At 44.7% G+C, this 24,483-nt stretch overlaps 1 protein-coding gene across 1 annotated transcript in view; it reads left to right on the top strand.

Moving 5' to 3' along the window:
* The first annotated feature begins 6,692 nt into the window (after positions 1 to 6,692).
* Positions 6,693 to 24,483, top strand: part of LOC104161085 (elongation of very long chain fatty acids protein 6-like) — a 24,705-nt gene continuing 6,914 nt past the window's right edge. The window contains exons 1-2 of the mRNA XM_009699395.1: positions 6,693 to 6,961; positions 8,025 to 8,156. Of these exons, the coding sequence (XP_009697697.1) occupies positions 6,693 to 6,961; positions 8,025 to 8,156 (401 nt within the window). The remainder of the gene's footprint in view (positions 6,962 to 8,024; positions 8,157 to 24,483) is intronic.

Raw genomic sequence — 24,483 nt, 5'->3', positions numbered from 1 at the left:
CAGGGATGGCTGTTGGCGCTGCGAGTGTTCTGCCATCTGCCATCTCCCCTGGGTGGGCCCTCATTCAAAGCAGAGTTCAAAGGTGGAGGAGATCTGGGGCAGAGCCAGAGATGAAGCTGATTTTCCTTCAGCGATAACAAAATTTTGGCAAGCTGGTTTCAAAACCCAAAGTTTTGGGGGTTGTTTTGTCTTTTTTCTGAAGCACTTTCCATTTGAGGGGTAATTTTCTCTTGTGACGTTGCTTATATTTGGGATTGTAGCTTATGGGATTTTAAGGTTTATGGTTTGTTCCATTAAGCCTATATGAGGCTTCTAAAGAACAAGGGACTCAGAGCAGAGTTTGCCCCTTCTATCTGAAAAAAAAAAATTGTCCCTGAATTTTAACTTCATTTTCTCATCCTTAGGCTTTTCTTACATTTTCCCACTACAAAGGGAAAGCAAGAAAAAATTTGCTGCTGCTGTTTTCATCCTTAGCTGCACACATTTTAGTTTATGGCTAATGCTCTGTAACACGTATATTCTACAAGCCATGAGCGTGACAAACTACTGGCAATTACATTTCAACCAAACAAATGGAGCCATCAGGGAGGTGCAGGACATGAGCCACCTTCCCCCGTGCCTCGACACTGCCGTGCCCTTGTTTCTCCTCTCTGTAATTTTAGGGCTGTTCCCTGCCCTGCCAACAGCGTGACCTGGGAGTTCTTTCCTGCTCCTGGCTCTGATTGAAGGTGATGTGGAGGGAGGCTGGGGTGGGCACAGCCCCTTGCTGCCCCGGGGAGGATGCCCATGCAGGTTGGCTGGTGGGAAACTGGAATTGTCTCCAGCCAGGCCTCTGGCTGGACCATAGCCAGCTCTGACCTGGTGATGCACCGCAAAAAATTAGTTGCTTTATTCTTCAGAGGTAGCTGGCCCTGCAGCTCTCACCCTTCCCGTGCTGCCCTGGGCAATGGGGGACCCGGGCTGCAGGCGGTGCCTCGGCTCGGCTGTTAGCACTCCTGGAGCAAGGAATGGACACCCAAGTCCTCCTCCTCCTCCTCCTTCATCCTTTTTGGCCGAGTCGAGCTTGGGACAATTCCCGCAGCCATCCCTCTGGCAGTCTTTTTTTTTTTTTTTTCCCCCTTCCTTTCTGTGGGTTACGGAGTTGGGCCAATGATACAGGTACTGTATCACTGTCAGTAACGACATGACTTGGGTGATGGGAACAGGAGCCCAGAGAAAAGGCAGATGTGGGGGAATAGCGGTGCCTGGCCGGGATGTGTTCCCGGGGCCCTGACTCCCTTTCCCTTGGTCCCAGCAGGGAGGGGGGTGCCTGGGGAGCTGCCCTGACCTTGGGGGGAGCACAGACCTGCGTATCCGACAGTGCATCTGTCACGAGGAGGCTGAAAGGGTCTTTTGAGAGACAGGCTTTAGAAACCAAGGGATGGGATGGTTGGTATGAGGTCCGTCCCTGTTTACTCTCTGATAGCCTGTTACGTCAAAGACCATCATCAGTGAGTCACCTACCCGTGTGTGTGACTCTCGTCGTTGCTGCTCTAAATATAAATGTCAAAGGAGCTGTAGGAATAAATCAAGCTGCGTCGGCATGTGTGTATCACACAGGTCTTCCTCTTCTGCGTGTCCTTCTCTCTCTGTTATTAAGGCTGGTGCTGTCAACGGGAATCAGCGGCAGAAGCTCAAATCGAAGCCAGGCGTACAGGTTATATTTTCATATGCAGATCTGGCATATCCACACGTTGGATCTCTTCTTGCTGGTTCTGTGCAAAATTATATCTGGGAAGAGAGAAAGAAAGGTTTGCTTTGACAGTATTTCTGAGGTAGAAACACTGAGAGACTGAGAAGCGTTTTCACACCTTTTTTTATACATACAGAATGTGTGATTTTTAAATAAGCACCAGAGAGAAAGTAACTTTGCCAAGGCTCCCAGCCACTGCTTCTGAGCTGTGGACACGGGTATGCTGGGTGGTTTACACTGGTTCGGGTTAAAGCACTTTAATGAGACTCCCACATTAGGAGTTTCGATTATAAACACAAGTGGTGGTTGTTGTTTTCTGTTAAAAACTGGGAGAAAACAGTAAGAAAAGTCCCTTATCTTTCATCTTACCAAGCATCCTTTTTATATTTCTTTTTCTTTTTTTTTTTTCCCCAGCAAAATTCATTTTTGAAGTCAATAAAACGGTGATGAAGAAGGCCAAAAGAAAATCATTGGGAGCCTGAAATTGCCTGTTTACTTGCCAGAAGCACTCTGCTCTGGCAACTGCAGTGGGTTTTTTGTTTTGTTTTAACCTGTTGTGCTCCCTTTACAGCATATGAAGAAGTGGTAATGAATTTAAGAATGAGCTCTGCCTGTGCAAAGTAAATACATCTCGATTTAAAAAAAAAGTTTTTAAAACCCTATAGTAGGTAAATAGAGGGAGCTAACACTGCTTCACTTTATTACTCCCCTACTGAATGCTTTTGTGAGGATAATCCTGTATTACATGATGGAGGATAGTTAAAAGATCTATGATAAAGTTGTCCTTTGTGCGTTTCCATCAGGATTTTCCATAATGATTGAAGAAAATCCTATGGAAATAGTGTATTTTACAGTGCCTATCTGTATCTGTTTCAGTTTACTCATTGACATCAGCGAACTCTACAATAATGACTCAGGCTGCTATTTTCAGGGGAAAAAATGACAGGAGTGCATCTGGGCTGAAACCACCTCCATCAGCGGCCCAGCAATAGTCAGGGCTATTTCACTTCGCATCAGAGACGCCGGGATGTCTCACGCTGCTGCGCATGAGGCTCACCCGCAGGCTTTGGCCCCTTATTTTAGAATCCTGTGGTAATTCTTACACTTGCAGTATTTTATAAATAACGTACTTCTGGGGGAGTCAGGATTTCTTACTCCTCAGCCGTCTGTTTACCGTTGCTTTCCTCTTTGGATTATTTGCTGCCCCTTTCCGTGTTGTGTTTTCCTACCCGAGGCTGGATGGCCGATCTCTCCCTGTGGCTCCTGAGTGGGCTTTCCTGGGTGGGACTCCCTGGCTGCGAACAAGGAGAACCTTCGTTCCTGGTGGGGTGGATTTCTTCTGTCTTCCTTTATCAGCCCCAGTTTCTGCCTCCCTCTTCTGTTAGACTTCTTTTCTCCTTTCTTGTTCTCCATTCCTCTGCCATAGAGGAATCTTCCATCTGTCCTTTGAGACATGGTTTAGTGGGTTTAGTGGGCATGGTGGCGTTGGGTAGAAGGTTGGACTTCATGATGTTTGAGGTCTCTTCCAACCATAACGATTCTATGATTCTATAGGGCAGACTTAGCAAAGGATTTCAGCTTCTAAAAAATGCATCTGTGCCCAAACCTTCATCCATGCTCAATAAAACCCATCACCTGCCTATGGTTTACACAGCGCAGAGGGACAAGCAGAACCCTTAGGCTGTGGTCCAGGGGATGGTACCACCACCTTGTCCCTGTTGTGGGATTTTTGCAGGAGAGTGACCAAAGGTCTGTGTTCAGCGTGGGGGCCCTGAGCCTGTTGGTGTGCCCATGGGTGCAAGAAGTGTGCCCATGGGTCCAAGGACCATCCCTCCAGGGCCTTCAGCAGAGAAAGGACTTCAAGCCACCTTCCCTTCCATGGTGTCTCAGCTTCACGTCCATCTCTTGGCCGCCAGCTGCCCTTGTTTGCTGCCACGCTTACCGTTCATCCTTTCTCTCCTGTTTCTCCCATCGTGTCAGCTGCTTCTGCCTGTCCCCTTGCCTCGTGGTACGGCCACCTCTGTGCTAGCGTCCTGGGAGATCTGCCTGACACCTTCAGCCTGTAGCCCCAAACCCTTGCCTCGTGTTCCTATAGTAACCCCCAGCCCGAGCAGAGCATTGGAGAGGTTTTCCAGAAAATTCCCCTGCCTCCCTTTTGGGGAAAGAGCTGGCATCTTTCGACAGGGAAACATGGAGTTGTATTCAGTCGAGATAGTACTTAGTCCTTGAAGTCTGAAAATGTAGGAAGGTGGGAGACAACTGTGAGAAACAGAAATGCCAGGAAAATGTGGAGGATTTGGCAGCCCTGTCTTTATGTCTACTGTGTTACCCTGCAGAACAGAATTGAAGACAAACATATGAATGTGCTAGCGTTGAAGTTACTGGATGCGAGTCTGCTACTGAATTACTTGGGGGGATTTTTTTTTTTATTATTATTTTTTTAGTGTCAAGATTAATTTTTTTGTCATCGTTCTGCTCTATTTAGTTTCTGTTCAGATAATAGTAAAGTTACAGTGCTCCAGAACAACTCCAAAACTCTGTCTTTAAAAATGCTCATTTGATATTAGTCTCCTTTGGCTAAAACTGTATCAGATATAATTGAATGCTGTCAGATTGCCATTGCTTTGTGTCACCAGCCCAGGAACCAGACTGAGCCACGAACCTTTCAGGAAAACCCATCATAAAAGCACTGGTAGGAAGCTGGTTAATACCAGTCTAATACAGTTAAACAGATTATCTTAAGAGTACATACCTCTGCCACCCCTTTATAACCATATCGCCTGGACTACCCAGTCCTTTTAACCATTATTATGCTGCAGAGAGGGGAAAATCCGAAGTCCTTTGGATGCAAAAAGTTATCGGAAGGTGTCAGAACAGAGAGATGATTTCAAAATCAGCCTAATCGTTATTCAGTATTGTGCTTACCCCTGACAGGAGATAATACTGCTGCGTTCCTCCGTGTCTGACATGGCTTACAGCTGCTCTCTGCGGTTCCCATCATGCGTGCGGTCAAGTCTTCTCGTGTCTGCCACCGCCAATGCAAAGCTGTATGCTGCAGGAATACCATTTGCCATCATTGCAAACAATGCTGAACTCATTACAAAGCTGTTAAAAGTGACCTAAAATTGGTCTGTTCTAATTAGTGTAATGTAACTGTTGACCTCAGTAGACTGACTGAACTCACAAAAAATGGTTTCAGTAGAAAGAAGCAATAGAAAATGTTACTTGGTGTAAATATATCGCAGAATCGCAGAATGGTCGGGGTTGGAAGGGACCGCTGGAGATCTAGTCCAACCCCCCTGCAAAAGCAGATTCACCTAGAGCAGGTAAATATATGGAGTATCTTGCCCGGGAAGAAGGGAGTCAAACAGAGCACAGAGCTGAGCTGCTGACTCATTCAGACTGGTCTTTTTTTTCTTGAATTGAAACTGAAGTCGAACCATTGCTGTGAAGTCTCGGCTGTGTTTGATCCAGAACTGAACTGCTTCCTGCCCGCCTGCCTTCCCACAAAGTGTCTCTACCTCCTGCTCTTAAATCCTGCCCCCCTCCCATGCCAGCCCGCGTAGCCCCCGTCCTCCTGGCAGCTGCATGACAGCACCATGTTGCGGTCTTTTCCCCGGCACCGTGATATCATCCTGCGCTGCTCGAGACGTCATCGCGCACGGCTCTCGGTCCCTTTGAAGCTCCGCACATGGACCGGTGCCGGAGAGACCTTCCCTGCCTCTGGCACGAGGGACTCCCGCTGCCGTGGGGTGGGGGTTTGCACATCCCTCATGGTGTGGGGCTTGCAAGGTCCTTCCCGTGGGACCCCCTTCCCGTGGGACCCTCTCCAGGACCTGACCGGAGTGGCCGCAGGTGTGTATGTATATCTTCATACCGCGTTGTGTGCATTGCTGTCGGTCTGCGCTGAGTGCCGTAAGCCCGGACTTTGGTGGGGTGGAAGGGGCAGAAGGATGCAGAGAGGACATCTCTCCCGATGGCCTGGGGGAGCCAGGACAGCAGTGCAGGCTGTGGGACAGCCCATCACGCTCCCTCTGCTTTCCCTCGCCCATGCCCAGGTTGGCGATGGGCTGCTCTGCACATCACTGCTGTGCAGGGAAGGAGATGGGAACGCAGTCCAACCTCACACGAAGAGTCTGCTCCTGTCCTGTAACCCATAAATCTTGTCTTAATAGTTAGGCAGTTCAGTATGAGCAAGTTTGAGGTGGTTCATCACTACCCAAACTGGTTAACAAATATTTACTGACATCCAGCCAAGCTAAACTGCAATTGTGCTATCAAATGTGGTAATTCTGCCTCTTCCCTGCCTGTGAAATTCAAGACCATAGAAGTGAAGATGAATGCTTTTTTCTTTATTGTGAGATGACTAAGGGCTGAGCCTTTGTGGTTTTCAAAACCTGGTTGTGATAAACATTGCCATGGCAATTAGACCATCTCAATGCGCAAAGCGAGAGGGTGCTGGCTTGGTAGTCATTCTAGTCTTCCTGGGGCGTGTTACCAGCACAGATGGAAAAGCTCACCCAGGGGAGCAGGCACCGCATCTTGCCTTCTCAGTGCAGAGCACCAGTCAGCTTTTCGTGCAGTTACCCGTGTTTTGCAACGCCGAGCTATAAACATGTCAATAGAAACAGGAGTTTCTAAGTGGGCAGAAAATGGCATGCTTCCGTACGCATACCGATACGCCTCTGTTTCCTTGGACTTTGCTTTTACTTAGCTTTCAGACTCATTTGTCTCCAGTGAAGGCTGCACGTGCTTTCTTCGTACTTCCGATCAGATGCGCTCCTATAGCTTTTGTTAGTTTTCATGGACCTCAGAGGAAGACCCTTGTCCATCGAGGAGCTTGTGGCCCATGTACCAGTTGCCTTGAGCAGGCGCAGACGTGCTGTGCTGTGCCATACGGTGCTGCACGTATTGCTCGGCCTTCAGGACCATGCTGTGCTGCCCATGTCTATCCCTTGCCATGGGGTACCCTCAGCCAGCTCATCATGATGGAAGACCCTGGAGGTGGCACCTGTTTGGCACCAGTAGTGACACCACCATCATGTCCTTGTCTTTTTATCTCGAGGTGAAGCAACATATAAACATCCAATTGAAAAATGCTACAAAAACTCTGAAGACCACCATGCGAGTGAATCTGACCCCCGACGGGAAGTCTGGGCGGCGTGCCATGCCCCCATGGCAGGTCTGTCTGACGCTGCGTCATCTCGGGGTTCCAGTGTCGGAAGAGACGTAAGGTAGCTTGCTGCTGCCTTTTCTGGGATATTAATGAAGTAGTTACCTTTCTTGAGAGTGTTTGTCTTCCTTTTTTGGGGTCCAAAAAGAATCAGTGCAAAGCCATAGTCCACTGGTATTTGTAAATATAATTATAGATTTTGTAGAGAAAAAATCTGTTCCTAAATATACGCCTGTCCAGTTAGGCCACCATTAATGCTGTACATCATTAAGCCTTAGTCAGTGTAATATTGTGCTGTGTGGGAAGGAATCCCAGACTGAATCTATTTTTGACCTCTAATGGTTATTTACAATGAGTTATAGTAGCAGAGTTCAAATGTTTGCTGATTATTGCTGAGCTGGACTACTATCAGGCAGTTTTAAAAATAAAACTTGCGATTTTAAGAGTATCATTGAAGTTCTTTAACAGAACCCTGCTTGACCTTTCAGCAAATTTGCTGGATTTCCTGAACCGGCACTCAGAGGCAGGGCTTGCGCAGCAGGGCAATGCCACCCAGCGCGGCTGCTGCTTAATGGGGCTGTTGACCTCTCCGTGCTGGTTCTCCGCTTTTCATGAGGCTCTTCACGTTGTCTTGCAGTACTCAAGATCTGTAAGTGCCTTCTTGGAGGAAACAGTGGGAAACTAAATTGTCAGGTAGCGAGGAGCCTGCGGGAAGCAAAAATTAGGATGAAAAAGATAAATTGGCCACAAAACGTGATCAGCTGGTTCAAGTATCAACCGTGTTGTGCTTGCAGAAGTGTGTCTGGGCTCTGCAATATCTGTTCTGTTCCTCACAGAAGTTTAGTCTTCAGAAACTGGGGAAGAATGGGAGCCAAATTTGGCTGTCCTTTTTCAGAACTTCCCCAGGCTCAGTTTTTCCTGCACCGGGACCCAGCCCTATGTGCAGGCGTGTAGGTTCGTACAGAAACAATAATCTCAGCTGGGCTGCCGGAGTGTCTTCAGAAGAGCTTCCTTTCAAGGAAACGCACAAAGCCTTGGCAGTTATGTCCAGCTGTGACTCTGTGGTGTATCTGATACTGATTAAATACTTGACAGGTGTTTTTTGGTTTTGTTTTGCAGGAAGAAATCATTCCTATTTTCAGCTCTGTATGCTGCCTTTATATTTGGTGGTCGGCACCTCATGAACAAACGAGCAAAATTTGAACTGAGGAAACCACTAGTGCTCTGGTCCCTGAGCCTTGCCGTCTTCAGGTAGGCATTTCTTCACACCAACTGCCTTTGACAGTAGTCCATGAAGAGGGTTTGGGGTTCTTACATACAACGGCACTACTAATACGACAGCAAGGTCATCCAGAAATGAGATTTCTTTAGTTCTGCTATTCAGGGTTATGTCCTGATCCACTCCTCACCATTGCAATGATCCCCTTTGACTTGCCAGATCATACGGTGTTTGAAGAGGAGAGACATCAATAACCCTCTTGAAGACCAAAGGTGAAAATACAGTGAGGACACAAGAAAAAGCGCTTATCGTTGCAATAAATTTACCATGCAAACTACAAATGGAGATAAGCACATTAAGATGTTAGTCTTGTTCTTACTAGTTAGTGTTACCTTTACATAGGTGCATAGGTGGAATATTTAGTGAAGACTCTGAGCTCCATTACAGTGAGGTAAACCTGAAGTCACTGCTTTGAGGACAGGTAAATTAGGTCAGTGGAACTGAAATCAGAATCTGGCTTGTGGTTATTCCATCGCAAAGAGCTTGTGACTGTAGCAAAAGGGTGGCTCCAGAGGGAAAGGCTGTTTTGTAGTGAAGCGCGTCTCCCTAGCTGTGTGTTGACTCTATCATTGAGTATGGGGCAAGTCCCGTTCAGATTCTGATTGCTGCTGAAGTCGGGAGTAAAACTGAGCAACCTGAGTTCCACTTGATCTGCTTAAGATGCTAATTTTTAGTGAGACGGAAGATAAACGAATGAAATGAACAAATGCTTATAAAAATAGCCCTTACAAACACACAAACTTTTGGTACAATTTACTAGGAAGACCTGAGGATTCTCTTTCATTTCGGTGCCTGTTGGGAGTGTAAGTTACAGTTCATTCAACAGCACAGAAACCATTTGCAAACCATTATCAAACACCATGCCTTTATCTGATGTCATTATAATAATTACCGATGATATTAGTTCACAAGTACGTAAAACAGGTTTGCTTACTGAGCAGCTGTGAATGGTGCATGATTTTTCACAGGATGGGAATAGTTTGAGCTGAGAGTTTCTACAGAGTAAAAGAAAGGAGGAATGGAGAAGTTGGCTTTCTTTCGTGGGCTTTCTTTTTTTCCTCCAAAATTGTTCTATCCTATTGACACTTTCTAAAACTCTGGCAGGGGAAAATAAATTGTATTTCTAAGTTGTCTCATCCAGCTAGGACATCGTAACAGAAGAACTTTATGTTGGCTTGATTTTAATAGTTCATCAATACCTTTAAAAAAAAAAAAATCCTGGTGCAGACAAAACTTTGAACAGTCTGGAGAACTTCGAGAGCAAGTTCTAACACTGCGAAAACACTTCTTATCTGGTTGCTGGTGGTGCTGTACTTCTGGCTGCGTGGCTAACGTAGTTTTGCTGTTAGGGTCCTGTAAGCAATTGTCATTTGTTCCAGAAACGGCTGAAATTCAGCAGCTGTTGAATTGGTTCCTAGATGGCATGTCATTTTTGGATCAGTTTGTAAAGTGATTTGTAGCCAGCAGGATCCCAAAATGCATATTCCAATTATGCTTTCTTATTGAATGTAGACACGAGAAGCTCGCTGACTTGTGCAAAGCATTTGTAGTTTAATTCCCAGTCCGAGGAGGGGAAGCATGATTTCAGAACTGTCCTTTGCAGAAGGTGTCTAGGATGAATTTTAAAATCACATTATTTTGAGAAGGGTCTGTGGCTGACATTCACAGCACGGGGCTTTTAAGCAATTTCACTAATTTATTTCCTCCCAAAATTGTAAGCGATGCACTGAGCAACGAATAGCAAGAATATACACGACACTGTGGAAGTGCTGTCTAGATGGACTTTGAAATCAACACGTTTGCTGCTTGCTAATTGGAGTTTCCCACCATAATCATATGAAACAGCTAATGCATGGCCAGCAGGAGCTGCTGAGTGATGCTGGGTGAAATCTAAAATGTGGACTTCATGTTTTTGAAGCTCCAAGTTGCCAGGATGAACCTGCCACAGAGACTTGCTGTGCCCCACGGTGCCAGTACTTGAGGTGGGCTCTGCTTGGGCAGATGAGACGCAGTGGTTGGAAGGATGCAGTCTGAGAGGGGTTCAGCTCTGCAGGGTTTGCCTCCTCCATCAGCTCAAATAGCATCATTCAGGGACGAATGTTCCCCAAGCACTGCAGAGCTCACCCTTTCCTCTGCACGTTGGGAAATGAGACAGCAGGGTGGAGAGGGGAGGGATGAACAGGGCTGTGAGATGTTTGGGCTATGCAGAAGCACCGAGCGTTTAAGCTGCTGGATTTGCTAGTGGGGACCAGTTGTTTCTGACAATGACATGGCTATGCTTAGAAAGCTTTGCTCTTCTGAGGTACTGAGTAGGATAAGTAAGGAATGGGAAAAACGACCCAAAATGTTTGCAGTAGGACAGAGCGTGAAACCCCTGTAGCTTCCATACTAACATGCAATCCCATACAAAACCAACCCAAACACAAAACCCCTTGACTTCTTGCCTGGAAAACAGAGGAAATGCAGAATATTCCTTAAAACCTGAAATAAGGGCTTCATATAAAAAGTGCTAATTGGAGCATCCATTTCCTGGTGTCTCACCACCACCGTCCTTTCCAGGGCCATCGGTCACTCCCAGCCTTGCTGATGCTCCTTGCAAGCTGCACCAGACTTTGAGTGCTGTACACTTTCCAAGTAGCTCGGATCTTTTTTTCCTGGCTCCTCGCATAACTAGGTGTTTCATGTACGTATGCTTGGCCTGAAAGACATTTCTCCTTCCTCTGAAGCAGATATTTTCAGATATATTCAGATAGATTTAGGTGCCAATGTTCTGCCTATAGACTTACTATGGATCCAGGAAGATGCTCCTTAACTTTAAGACGACTTCCTCTTTGCCTTTCTGGGGTGTTTAAATGCTATGACTTTAACGATACCTTCCAGAAATTCTAAGTAATGTATTTATCTGCCTTGAGTGGTTGTACTGAGGAAGAAAAACCTGCCTGGAGAGCCCTCAGTATTCTGCCGCAAGGTCAGCACGAGGCTTTTTTCCAGAGTCTTTGTTCATCGCCCTTCTAGCACTCCTACCTTTTTACCTGCTTCAGATAGCCTCAGAAATAGTAACACTTAGCAGAAGCTGGCAAGATGTGTTTTGGGCTTGAAAAAAAAAAAAAGGAAATTGCCTGCCAGGCAATGACATGGTCCTTCTTCAGAATGTATCCCGTATGCCTCGCGCTTGCCAAGATCATTTAAGTGTGGTAGCAGCTACAGTAGGAAACTTGCCACGCTTATAGACAAAACAACTGCACCACCCTACTGAGCTTGCTGAGCATTCAGGAGCTCGGTCAAGAGTGAGTTTTGTGTCAACACTGGCAGCCAGCAAGATTTCTGAGGCAGAAAAGCAGCTTTATTTCCCTTTGGAAGCATCGACTGGTTTAGAACATTTTGTCTCTGGAATAAGGTTACCACTTCTCAGGGAACGCTTCTGTAGGAGCAGTGACAGTAAAACTTGCTTTTCTCTTGGAAAGCACTGTGAAAACATGATCTTCTGAAATCTTTTGCTGAGAAATGAGTTTGGGATATTTTTCTTGGGTTGTTGGGCTGGGGTTTTTTTATTTCTCCCTAGCAGGTTTGTTGACCTGTTTCAAGCGCTGGAGATTTATCGTTGTCTGAAATGTTTTTGAGTCTTTTGTTTTGTTTTCTACACTTGAATTAAGTGTTTTTTGCCCAGCCTGGTTACGTACTGAGGTCCTGGGGGAGCAGATCTGTGCTGCTCCTTGTCAATGGGAACCCGCTGTTAGGAAGCTGACATGAAAGTTCATTTTTCAGTTTTGTAAGACCGCCAAGGAAACTGTTGCTGATTCACCTACACATCAAAGTGACAGTCAGCCCTGTATTTCTGAATATTTCCTGGGGTTAAAAATCTGCAAAAAACACATTGAATCTGAGTTGCCAGTTTTATGTTCGTGCCACTTTGAACATAAAGTTGGGTCATTCATTGAATTGTTTACTTGGAGTATATCAAAAGCGTCATGCTGGTGTCTCTAGGAATCGGCAAAGCTGAGACCAGGACTCTCACATTAGACAAAGTCATTAATTCGTGATTTCATTACATCTCAGCTGGATTTTTGTAATTCCTTTTACAGGTTGTGGAGTCTGTGTATGGGTAGCATTGCTATCAAGGAGCTTAAACGTGTGTTTGATCATGTCGTCTCCACACAAGGCAGCAGCATGGCACTGTTTTCACTGCCTCTCCATCCTTAAGGGGCTGCCAACAGAAGTCTCGGGGTCAAGGCACTAACTAATAATAGTAAAAGGTCGTCTTCCGTAGGGAATACTGACACGTCAACGCAGGACACGACGAAGCTAAAACATCCAACGTGATGCGGTCATTTGTAGACAGAGGCTAAGCCTGACCATGACGGGTGCAGTGAGAGGAGGGATTTCTCTTTGTCTAGCCAAACCACACAACCAAAATGCTGTTATCAACACCTGAGATCATTTAGCATCTAATCCAAAAATTCAGCTATGCTTTGTAGCAGTGGCGGAAATCAGTTGATGTCAATACAGGGTTTCCAAATGTCTTTCTTCCTGGGAAACACTTTCTCTCAAAGTAGTAGAAATGGTATCAAACATAGCTGAAAGGTCACTAGTTGCTTGCCACAGAGCTAACTGGAACCTCAAAGCAAAGTATTCAAATAGCCACAGGTCTTATATTTGAAAGGCAAAACCCAAACAGGCTCACTGGAAGAAGGTGACTCACTTTTCTTTTATGAGACGGGTGTAATTGATTTGTTACTGCAAGCACAGCACCATTTTCTAGAAGGGTTTGCACTTGTTCCGCAGAACGCTCCCGACAAGGCAGTCCGAAACCCATCTGGAGGTGAGGAGCTCAGTCCTGAGCTGAGCTGAACGGGAAAGACTAAACATAAGTTTAAAGAAAGGATTTCAATTGCTTGGATTTGTGACTCTGAAACACATTCTAGTTACCATGCTTATAATCAGGAAAATTGATGAATAATGATTCAAATTTACGTCCTATCTGAAGAGCTGCCATTCACAGATACTTGCCATGGAGATTAAAACACAACTGCATTTCATATGTTGCTGAGCAACCCATCAAAATCTTAAAATACTTTTAAAATTTTATAAAGGTCCTGACAGTACATTCAAAGAGAAAATTAATTACTGAAAAGAGCAATGTTTGCCAAATAACTTTAAAATTAAAAAGCAGCATTTAAGGTCAATTAATAATCTTCTCTCTTACAAATTTAAAAGGAAGTGAATTCCATGTGAAACATTCCCTATATTTGTAAAGCATTAATGCATATTCCCAGTAGGACATTTCTCAGAACCCAAATTAGTAAAATGCTTAATATATACCTACCTAACAGTTTATGTTTATAGAACTATGTTCATCTTTATGTACTTACCCGATTTTTCTTATAACAGATTCCAATAACAGATACTGGAAACATCTTTTTAATAAGCATTTAGGAGCAAAAGTTCAAAGTTGGGTGAACAGTAGGAATTCAAAATGATTGGAGAGAAGACAAAAATCCCTTGGATGGGTCTTAAAGAGTTTAAGAAGAAAAATTTCTTTTCTGTAAGCTGAACTGTAATCCCAATAGGGAAATACAGGCAGTGCTAGGGAGGGTGAAGTCATACATTGCAAAACAAATGCTAGCTGGCGTTGAAAGAACAGTATAGAGGTGATAAATATATATAGACTAAGAGCAATAAGTACTGTCAAGAAGATGTATCTCCAATATGTACCTTATTTACTCTAAGTAAGAAGAGTATCCCATGACAAATATCTTCATTCCCAGAATTGTAATTGATGCCATCTGACAAAGTGCTGTGCCCATCCTCCTCTGAAATCTCACCTCTTCATTCACTCTGCTGTTACTGCTGTCGACTCTGTTGTGTCCATCAAAGTAATTTTGAACGTAAACAGCTTTACTGTTTTTACCAAATCAGGCCTAATTAAAAGTAAACCAAAGATTCACTGCGAGACCTGGCTGATGCTACTTTACAGGAGATATGGATAGGACTGGCTGAAAATTCCTATGAAAATCTCTTTTTTCAGTGCTAAGCTGGGTCTTTCTTTAAAAACTCTTTTTTTCTCTCTGCTTGCTTGGTTGTTTGTCTTCATTGCTGGAAAACCGAAAGTCTTAGCAAAGTGAATTCATTACGTTATTTGGAAAGCAGCTGTTGCGCTCGTTTTGCCCTTACTCCCTCCCCACTCTCACGATCAAGGAGAGTGTGGACACTCAGTTTGTCACCTTCAGTTGTACCTTTCCCAGGAGATGACCCTGTCCCAGCCCCCGGGAGCCCTCGGAGGCCACCGCTCAGCATGGATGTCGTGCTCAAAGCAGAGTCCCCTCAAAGTAAGACTTTTCCTCTCCCATTTTAAATGGGGAGCAGACCAAAAAGTCTATTTGAGGAGTAAAGAACATCTGTCTGGTGGCTTAAGAAGGGAACTATACTAGGGAGAAAGTAGATAATTCATTCAGAGGAAATCAAAGCTCCCATCTGTCCCCCCGTGGCAGCACTTCTGCGTTTTACTCGGTCTCGATACTTGGTTCATGCGCCTGGTAAAAGGTCCTACCCCATGCAGAAATCCCTGGGAAGCAGAAGGCTCCGTGTATTTTCTTTGGAGTAAATCCCCGACAGCTTGTGCTTGTTGGTGACAGTGGAAATAAAACACGGAGAGGTGTTAACTTGCATGACCGATCAAATCCAACATTGCATCTGCGGACGAGCGCGTTAATAAACGGTGCCAAACCGAGCCGTGTTCAGAGGCAGGGTTGCCTACGCGTGTCGAGCTGTGGTTTAACGAAGACACCAGGCTGCAGTGAGTTTAACTTCTTCTAAACAAATGTGCATCCTCCTGCCTGTACCATTCAGCATCTTCCCTAGGTTGCTGAATAAATAAAATGTATTTATTATTTACCAACTGCAGGCGAATCCCTGAGAGCTGAACTTCTCTAGGCACTTGCAGGACTACTGCTCGGGCGAGGACAATGTGAAAAAGGAAGATCAATGGCTCCAGGCCGGTAATTGCCATTAAATTTGTGGACCTGAGCAGCTCATTACATCTGTCTTACAACTTTTAGCTTCTTTAAGCCTTCTTGAGTCTGTCAAATGCTAGTCTTTTCCTGTAACTTAGATTTTGCTTACTTTGTTATCTGCCTCTTTTACAGCTTTAGTGATGGCTGGCTCCATTGGTTGGCTTGATTCTCTGCTAAACCTTTCACTTTATTACTTTTTGGCTTTATTTGCCTAGGATAATTTCAGACTCCTGAATACATACATTTCAATGCTATACATGACAGTTACTCTACCAACTTGATACATTTGATCCCGTAAGTATCTTTAATTTATCCTGCAGAAATAGATATGGCACTTTTTTCGGATTATCATTTAAATCACTGCAATATTACACTTACTCTAAAATTTTCTTGAGATAATGTTGGATGCTGAGAATAATTTCAGTAATGACACAGGAACAAGTGCAAATGCCCCTGAAGCATTCATTAAGGATTGCTTGAGAGGCACGCTGTGCTTATGAATCCTCATGGGCTACTTTAGAAATCCTAAGATGGATTCCTTAATTCTTAGGAGATTTAGCACCAAACACAGGGCTTAAGTTGAAAATTGATTTTTTTTTTCTTTTTAGTAATTTAGCCACAGTCCAAACTTGCTGAAATAAATATCTAAGAACTAGGAACTGTTTCTTGACAGAAAAACATCTCACCGAGTATACAGCCTTCACAAGGTGCCAGGGATCGTCAGCAGCAACAAAAGTCCAATTATTATTTAATGATGGAGGAGTGAGTTATTGCTTGAGGAATAACAGCTTTCATCGAGAAATACTGTTCCTGCAAGTTCCTGCCCTCCGTGTGCCAGATAATCAGGGAGCAGCGTCAGGTAACAGCACACTGAGGAGGGCAAGGCCGGATGATAGGTAATTACTATTGATTAGCTTGTAACTGATGCTTTGGAAGCCAGATGAGATGCAGGGATGTGTGGGTAGAGCTGAAAAATGATTTTTCATTCATTGAAAGAAAACAGTTAGCTGTTTTTCAGCAGTGTATGGTTACCGAGATGTCCCTGTGAGCAACTTGGGCTGCTCTCTCACGTTCCTAGGGTAATGATTGACTGCAGCTGCCCTTCAACCTGACCATTGCTCCTTGTTTCTCTCTTCCAAAACCCAAGGGGTCTTGTGTAGCCACCGAGCGCTCTGTGTAAGACTCTCCATGCAAGCAGAGCGATTTTTTTACCTCCACAATTATCTTCTCCTCTTTTGCAAAGACTACTTGTAGGAATCCAGCCCTGGCATTTGTTTTTTCTGCTATCCTTTATAGGCGGTGCAGGTTCTTCCACCGGCTCACGGAGCTTCGCTTTATTGATTACTTTTGTACTCTGCTCCTCAGGATTGTCTGAATATAGCTAATCCCGATCATAAAGAAGGCAGGTCTGGGGGATCACACTGCATTTCCTGGAGAGGGAATTCAAGCTCCGTGAGGAGGGACTGGAAGGCGGTAGCTGCGGTAGATTGATTTTTATCCACACATATAAATAAACCTTCCGAGTAGTAGTTGCAGCAATTGGCAGAATTGTTGAGCTTGCCACTTCGGCAAGGGAGAATCAAGAATCAGATGGATTTTACTCTGCTGTGGTGTTAATGTGATTAAAATCTCCAGATGACAGTGTCCATTGATCCGGAGCCCTGCAGAGATGTCACTGTTCGGGTATGCTTATAATGAGGTCCCTGGAGAGGGTAGGAAATAAGTTAAGCCTGGTTTTCTTTCCAGTTTTGTCAATAAAAAGGACAAAGAAATGGTTTTGGGAGCCAGGTGAGTTGTGACTAGGAAATCTGCCGGCAAGAGGGAAGGGCTGAAGGGAGTGGCCCCACGTTGTGGGATTTATTGCCGAGGAGAACAAAAAGACTGATGCAAGGAGCACAGTATCTGCCCTCACTTGAAAAGCCACAGAGCGAGCTGTCACTTTATTATACCTCATTTCCCTCCCCAAAATTTATCACACGGGAAACTAACAACCACCCAGGCATGTATGCATATGCTTATGGGTATAGAAACCTGCACAAATGATATATTATTTCTTAGAGCCATGTAAAATATTTGCACAATTTTTAAATCACTCTGAGCTGGCCTGGCTTCAGGTTTTGGTCCCAGCTGAAAACTCAAATGATTTGCGTTGAAAAGCTTGCTAGAGAGATGTCTGGATCAGATACAGTAGAAAGGTCTGAAAAGCAGGGCTTGTGCGTTTGGTTCAGTGATGGGGGTCTTTTTTAGAGATGGAAGGGGAATTCTCTTAAATTTTGCTTTGGGATTTTGATAGGACTGAACCCAAACCTCAAAGTATGTGTGAACTTATGCAAAGAAAAGTCTTCTGCCAAAAAAGAGCGATAAAAACTGCAAAGATCAGCACAACTTTGGCTCACGCACGGTACTGAGAGCTAGAACACCCCATTATAAAACACTTCCAGCACTGCTGACCATCAGGTTTTAGGGTAAGCGAGCACCACACTGAACAAAGCATGTGGTATTCCTCATCTCCCCCTTTTCGTACCTTTTATTTGCACAATACTGTGGCTTGGACTCCACCCTGAGTGAGACTCCATCATCACCTTCAAGGAGGGCAAGGGAGGCCTCTGTGGGTGAGCCACAAGACCCATCTGTTCTCCTTCCCGGTCAGGAGATGGACGGGGGGGAGGCTGAGGAGCAGCTGGGCAGCAAGGCGTTACAAGGAAGGTTTTGCTGTTGGGGCTTGTTAAATTCTTGGTGTTCTCGTGCCCTTGCAGAGATGGTAACTATTTGTGTGTGTTTTGGAGGCACCCAATTCCGTTATTCAGAGCAGTGGATTATATAGAGGGATATGTAGCAAAGCGTAATTAATGGGAATGGTACTTAATACAGCATGGGTATGGTTCCTGCTGCACTCCCCACCATAGCCTAAGTGTATTTCCAAGCTTTTGAGTCAGTTTGCTGTCACCCTCTAAAGGAACTGTATTTGAAACAAGACCCATCAGAGCGATACAAACCAGTATTTTAAATGCCATTGCAATGGCTTCCCACAGCAGAGTAGCTGCTCAGAGCACGGCCCCACATTTTGAACTCCGTAGTGCCAAGGCTGGCTGGCAAGACTCCTGCCTTCCCTGGTCTTTGTTTTCCCCGCTGTGACTGAGAGCAATGAAATCATGTCATGAAAAAAGAAAAAGTGGAGGAGAGACTATTTTAGCTGCATCAGTCACCGGTCTAGTTAAACCGGACGGCCGTGCAACCGGCCAGATGAGCCCAACTGGGCGGTGAAGGCAGCAGCCTGGAGTAGCTCCAGTGCGGAAGGACCGGCGGAGCTTACGGTGGGATGCGCAGATACGGGAGCTCAAAGCAGAGGAGAGCTGCAGTGAATGCCCGTCGCTAGTTATCGCATCCACCTCCTTGAAGAAAATGAACATTTTTCAAAATAATGCATTCCCCCAGCTGGAGAGGTAAAATTGCAAGTGGGAACAAAAGCGTTAGTCATTTCAAGCTTTCAGGGAGTTTGGGAAGGTAAAAACATTTCTTAGTCTAAAACATTTGTGAAAGTTGTGCTCTTAATTACAGTAGTTCAGTCAGTACGAAGAATACAGCTACCCTACAGCCTTTCAGACACATGGGCTAAAGAGGATGAGTTCTGTCTTCTTTTTCAAGAATGAGATTAACATAAGTGCTCTCATATGACTGTTGTGTTAATTTTTGAAGATGTGCTTTTAAAGGTGTTCAGTTACCATAGGAAAAAGGTAAATCATGAGACCAAGGCACTTTTTCCACAATTTTTTTCTTGTTCCTGCCCATTGTAAGAGAATAAGTAATGGTCCCCAATCAATTTATCAATAGGCTAGGCCTCGGAGGACAGAGGCACAAGAGAGTTACTGTGCTTTCAGTTACCTGCTAGCGACTGAATTGTGGTAACTGCGCACGTGGTTGTCTAAACACCGTTACAAAGGGGTAAAATACGGTAGCACAAACCTCCTTCTCTGATTTTACAGTTTTACACTAAAATTCAGTTTTACATTCAAATTGCCATAGACAGAATGAGCATGTAAATTGTTACCATAGTTCATCAGCACCGGAGAAGACTCGGTAACATGTTTTCACATCTATGCCCAAAGTTAGTTTCGTTAGAGGAAAATAGGAGAAAATGATAGCCACTGTGATATTTTTTCCAGTGAAAGGCAAACAATATAGAGCAGAAAGTTGTTCAGCTGAGGTGCGCAGTAACGTCACGATAGTCCTAAATCCCAAACATACAAAAAACAAGCATTGCAGTTCTCTGCAACACTTGACTTTGAAATAATGAGATTTTTTTCATTTTACAGCAAGAGTTTAGGGTTTTGTTTCTGCCCGTGGTTGACTCACTGGTTAGGTCTTCAGGCTTTTCCTTCATAGACTTGGGTAGATAGAAGCCTTTTAAAATGAACTTCCCACAGAATCAGTTGCTGCTGAATGGGATTAAGACCTGCATTTTTGTAGTTCTGTCAACTGAGGGCATTAGGAAAGGCAAACAGGAGGTTTTTAAGAACACTGGTGTTGAATTTTGCACCTCACTAGCGTGGTTTTTGTACCTGCCCATGTTGCAAGGAGTTAGGCACCCCTCACTGGTGGATTCTGATCCGTACCTGATTTTCTTCTGGAGTTCACTGGTGCGAGTAAGAGGATCGGCAGGGAGCATTAATACAAAACAACTACAGTAGTTAGAACAATTATAAAAATTCCACAAGGGAGAAGAATCCAAATATTTTCTCCTATGGCGAGGTCAGCTGCTGGGATCTGGTCCTATGCACATTCAAGGGGTGGGACAGTGCCAGGGAGATAGAAGCCGGGATGCTCTTAAAACCCACGCTGTAGATTTACGTTGTCTGTGGCTTGTGTCCAGCTGTGTCAGGTGAAATCCACCCTGGTATTTGCCTAATATGTCAAGGGAAAACGGAGGGAAAGCGAGAGTCTGAGTCTGTGGAAGGCACATCTTGCTCTTACCTGCTCTCCTGGCTAGGTCAGGCAGTTTTCAGCTGTTTGTGTTTCTAGGACAGCACATCTTTGTAAACTTGCACTCTCTATGCATCACTCTGTATTTTTAGGTCTTGAAAGCATGCTACCAAAATATCAGATGTGCAGACAATGAAAATGTGATGTTAAGAGGTGTAACAACAGCTTCTATGTCTATAAACTATCTTTAAAGATATAGGTGTGCCTTGGGTAATTAAGATGGAGGGTTTGGGACTTGAAGGTTTAGAGAGCAACTGCAAAAAGTGAAAAGAAAATCCATAGTGGGTCAAAGACGCTCTGAAGAAAATTCCTCCTACCAGAATGCGTTAGTCTTAATTCAATAATACTGTTGTCACTGATATAGAGTGAGGTCACACCTCTTTCTGCTTACATCAAACAGACCTCATGGGTAGGGCACTGAACCACAGCTCGTGATGTTGCACATCATTTCTCATCCTGGCTCAGACACCGATTTTTGACAGGACACTTAAATTTCAGTTTGCTTCACCTCTCTGTCTTTGAAATGGGTCTTGTGCATAGCCACTTTACGAGGCTGTCACAAGAGTAAAGGCTATTAAAGCCTGTGGAATATTCACAAATACAATGCTAAGGGCCTTGGAGGTGCCAACATGGACAGAAGTCTGAAGGAAGTCAGGTCTGAATCTGAAGAGACCTCAGCTTATGACAGCTTTGTACTTGGCAGTTCTTCACACGGGGCCGTCTGACCTAAAGCGGTTGCTGGCCTGAATATTGTAGAGGCATTGCTAATTCTGGGACAGCCCAAGCTGGAGGTGGTAGGTCACTTGGCTGTTGGAAAGCAGACGAGACCAAAATTTTGGTACGGCAACAGGAAGGTCTCCTCTGTGGAGAGAATGGAGATGTCCTTTTCATCACAAGTGGATTCGATGAGGAGACAGGGTCTTCCAGGGAGGTCTTCCAGGGAGGTACCCGGATCGGTTCTGGGAGGTGAAACAGGGAAGTGCTTGACAAGTGTTTTATAAGACCAGTCTTTCCGCAGGATTGGGTCTCCCTCTCTCCATCACTAACCTTGGGGTTGCTTGGAAGCACTTCAGAAATGTTGAAGGATGATGAAACAACAGCCTAATTACATTAATTTTCTTTGCCATTTCTTATAAAAATAACAGTTGTGCTAAGTTCATCAGCTGTAATTTGTAACATTTAGTGTCTCTCTAGGATTTCAAGGTAAATCACTATTAAGAAGTCCTCTCTTTTCAATGCTTTTAAATGCTTGTAAAATGCCTCATAAATGTTACATTTAGTGTTAAGAGAGGCCAAATCCGTAGTCAGTGCTATTTTTCAAACTTTTTGTCGCTTAGATGCATAGCGTATCGCTGTGTATCCTTCACTGCCCAAAAGACCAGTTCATTTAATTTGGAAAATGTAACCCTCAGTTCCGTGAACCTAGCAAGATATTTTTAATAACGAGGTGCAGACTTACAAAGCTGGTTCTTCCAGTCAGTTATTAATATATATGAGTATTTCATATAGGCTGTCCTTGGGTCACGTTGACCATTTAGGATGTTGGGTGCCAGATCCTTTTCTAGGCTCCTTTTCTGTGAGATTAGAGGACATGTCATATTGCAGTGACTTAGCCACAGCTCTCATTAACTCCTTGAGATCAAAATAAGAGCCATTAATTCTGTCTAGGTCACTGAACAACAGCCAAATGATATCTTTCAGTCATTCCCCGCATTTCATTTGTACTTAATGGTCGGTTTCTTAGTGTATGGTTTCTCACTGTACTGTAAAAATACCATGATTTTGCAATCAAAGATAAGCCTAAAGCAACCTTATAGTTTCTACACCTCTTTAAATTACAAGAAGATCCAGGATTTTATGGAACTGCATTTGAGTACAATCAAGGAAAAGTAAGACAGGAATCACATCTGAGATGATAACATTTAGGTAGTCTGCCAACCTTTTAGTGAAACTATATATTAAAATCGGAGAATTTATTCCATCTGGAAAAATCCGACTGTTTTTTAATATTGCACCATCACGAATTGCACACTGTCCAGTGAAGGTAACACTGCTCCTCCCTTCCCCCTGCAACGCTGCCCAGATGTGGATGAATGTGCACATCACCGGAAAAAAAAAAAAACACGAAAAGGGTTAAGAGGTGATTTGTTTTTAAAAAAATAAAGAAGGAGAGGAACAGCTGCAATAAAATCTAGCCGGTCCACAAACACCCAAGAGCAGTTGGGAATTCTGGTGGGTTCTGCTGCGCCTTTGCTACGTTCCTACACACGTCCACCCCCCCAAAAGGGGGACCCGCATTTGCGCTCTCTGATACCCTGGGAACATGTGTCCGTGAACTCATTAAGTTTAAAGAAACTTAATTATCCAAGAAACGTATTTCTCACTCGCCGTTTGCTTCCGTGTGCTGGAAGGTTGGTGTGTGACGACGGGCCTTGCCAGTCCCCTCCCCGCGGTGGAATGAATGCCGTCTCTGTTGGGCAGGCTCTTGGGAAGGCTGCTCTCGTGGTTTTAATTCTTCTTCCAGCCTCGAAACAGTCTGGCATGTCTACCCACAAAAGGATTTTGGAACAATAGGCTTTAAGTAAGCACCCAGGCACCGGTAAGAGTCAGTAGGCTGTTGGTCCGTAATTCTGGTCAGCACAAACCAGACCCTAATATCCTTTCCACATTTGACACCACCCAGATAACCACTTTAACCTGGACATTCCCTTTCATTCTGACTTCTCTTTAAAAAGAAACTACCCTCACTACAGCCATATCCTAGGGGAACTGGAAAAAATGCAGTTTCCTTTTTTTTTTTTTTACAGAATTTGAGGGCAGACTCCCATAAACCTCCTGATTTAGCTACTAAAATTTTGTTTGATGGTCTTCTCTTTTTGACACAAAGGTTAGCAATGTCCCAGAGTACTCTGCTCCTGCGGGACCTGCAGCGGCTGCACAATGTGAGCACAGATTTTGGGTTGGGAGCAGGCCAACGGTTCGTTAAATCTTCCACCTCTCCCACTGATTTGATAGTATAATCACCACCGCAATAGCAAAGCAGCAAGCACGCTGTGATCTGGCTACCTCACCTGCCTGCACAAATAATAATTTAGGTATATCCTCCTGTAATACAGCTGTATGTATGGTGTGCAGTCGCGTGTTCCCAGAACTCCTGCCCTGTTTGCTAGGTAGGACCCATCTTCCTCCCTGGAAAGGGCCGTTTCCCAACGCTGGTCTGCCAAGTCTGTCTGAAGTCACCTAGGAAAAAATAATTCTGTGGAATTATTGGAAATAATTGGAAAAACGCCTTTCTTCTGCTAGTTTGGAAAGCAAGCGGCCTCTTCAATGCTTGCATCCTCCGGAGAGGCCTCTGGGTCTTTGGAGTCAGCCAAAACTACTGTTCCTTCTCACATGGCCAAAGTGGGGTTTCGTGGGAGATGCATAGAAATCTCCTCCAAACAGTTTCATTTCCAGCAACAAAATCCATCAGTTTCTTAAGAAAGCTGTCGCCTAGCCCTGTGCCTGCTGTGCCATCGGCTTGGTGCATAGCGCTGATGGACTGGTGCTCTGGGACCACCTTTCACGAGACTGCAGAAGGTTAAGAGTGATTTGAAAGAAGCTCACCCTTACCAGGTGGAGGAGAAAAGCTCTAGAAATTCTTCCAAAGGACTACAAAACAAACCTACCAGTCGTGTTGGCAAAATTGCTTTATTACAAACATTTTTAGGAATTAATCAAAGAGCACAGCAAGCAAATGGCTGAAAGATGTGAGATGTTCCTTCACATGGAGATGCACCCACCTCGGTACGTGCTGCTTGACAATCCCAGGAGTTTCTGAGTTTCTGTACTGATTCGGGGGTAACTGCTCTGTTGGGGAGTTCAGAGCTGTCTGGTGACGGTGGCTTCAGCTGCATTTCTTTTCAAGAAACTTAGTTCAGAGAGTTGTTTCTTTTATAGATGCTTCCTCTATGCATTTTCCCAGTATCAGTCCGTGGTTTACATGTTTTCTGTTGCTTGGCTAAGCACAGAAATATTCTGTTGCCCTTTTACAGTAGCTGCTTTCTCTAGGCGTGCTCTCTGACCGCGGGGCCGCTGCGCATCCCGCCCTCCTCTGCCTCAGCATTAGCAGCACGACTTGTTCCCCTTTTCTGAGGACTGCGGGTTTTAAATCAGAAGGGCACAGAAAGGCCGTTTCATTGTGTTAAGAGACCAGCTCTTCAGCAGCAGAAGGGAAACTTGATCTGACCACTGAAACGCTCCAGCTGAACAGAACGGAAAGGTGAACGCGGTTTGGTTGGTCACGGAGGAAGGTGGAGGCAGCGTCGTG

The sequence above is a fragment of the Cariama cristata genome, unplaced genomic scaffold (genome assembly GCF_000690535.1).
Source record: "Cariama cristata isolate BGI_N322 unplaced genomic scaffold, ASM69053v1 scaffold884, whole genome shotgun sequence".
Classification (NCBI taxonomy): domain Eukaryota; kingdom Metazoa; phylum Chordata; class Aves; order Cariamiformes; family Cariamidae; genus Cariama; species Cariama cristata.
The sequence above is the reverse complement of the archived record's forward strand: the minus strand, read 5'-3'. Positions and strand labels throughout refer to the sequence as shown.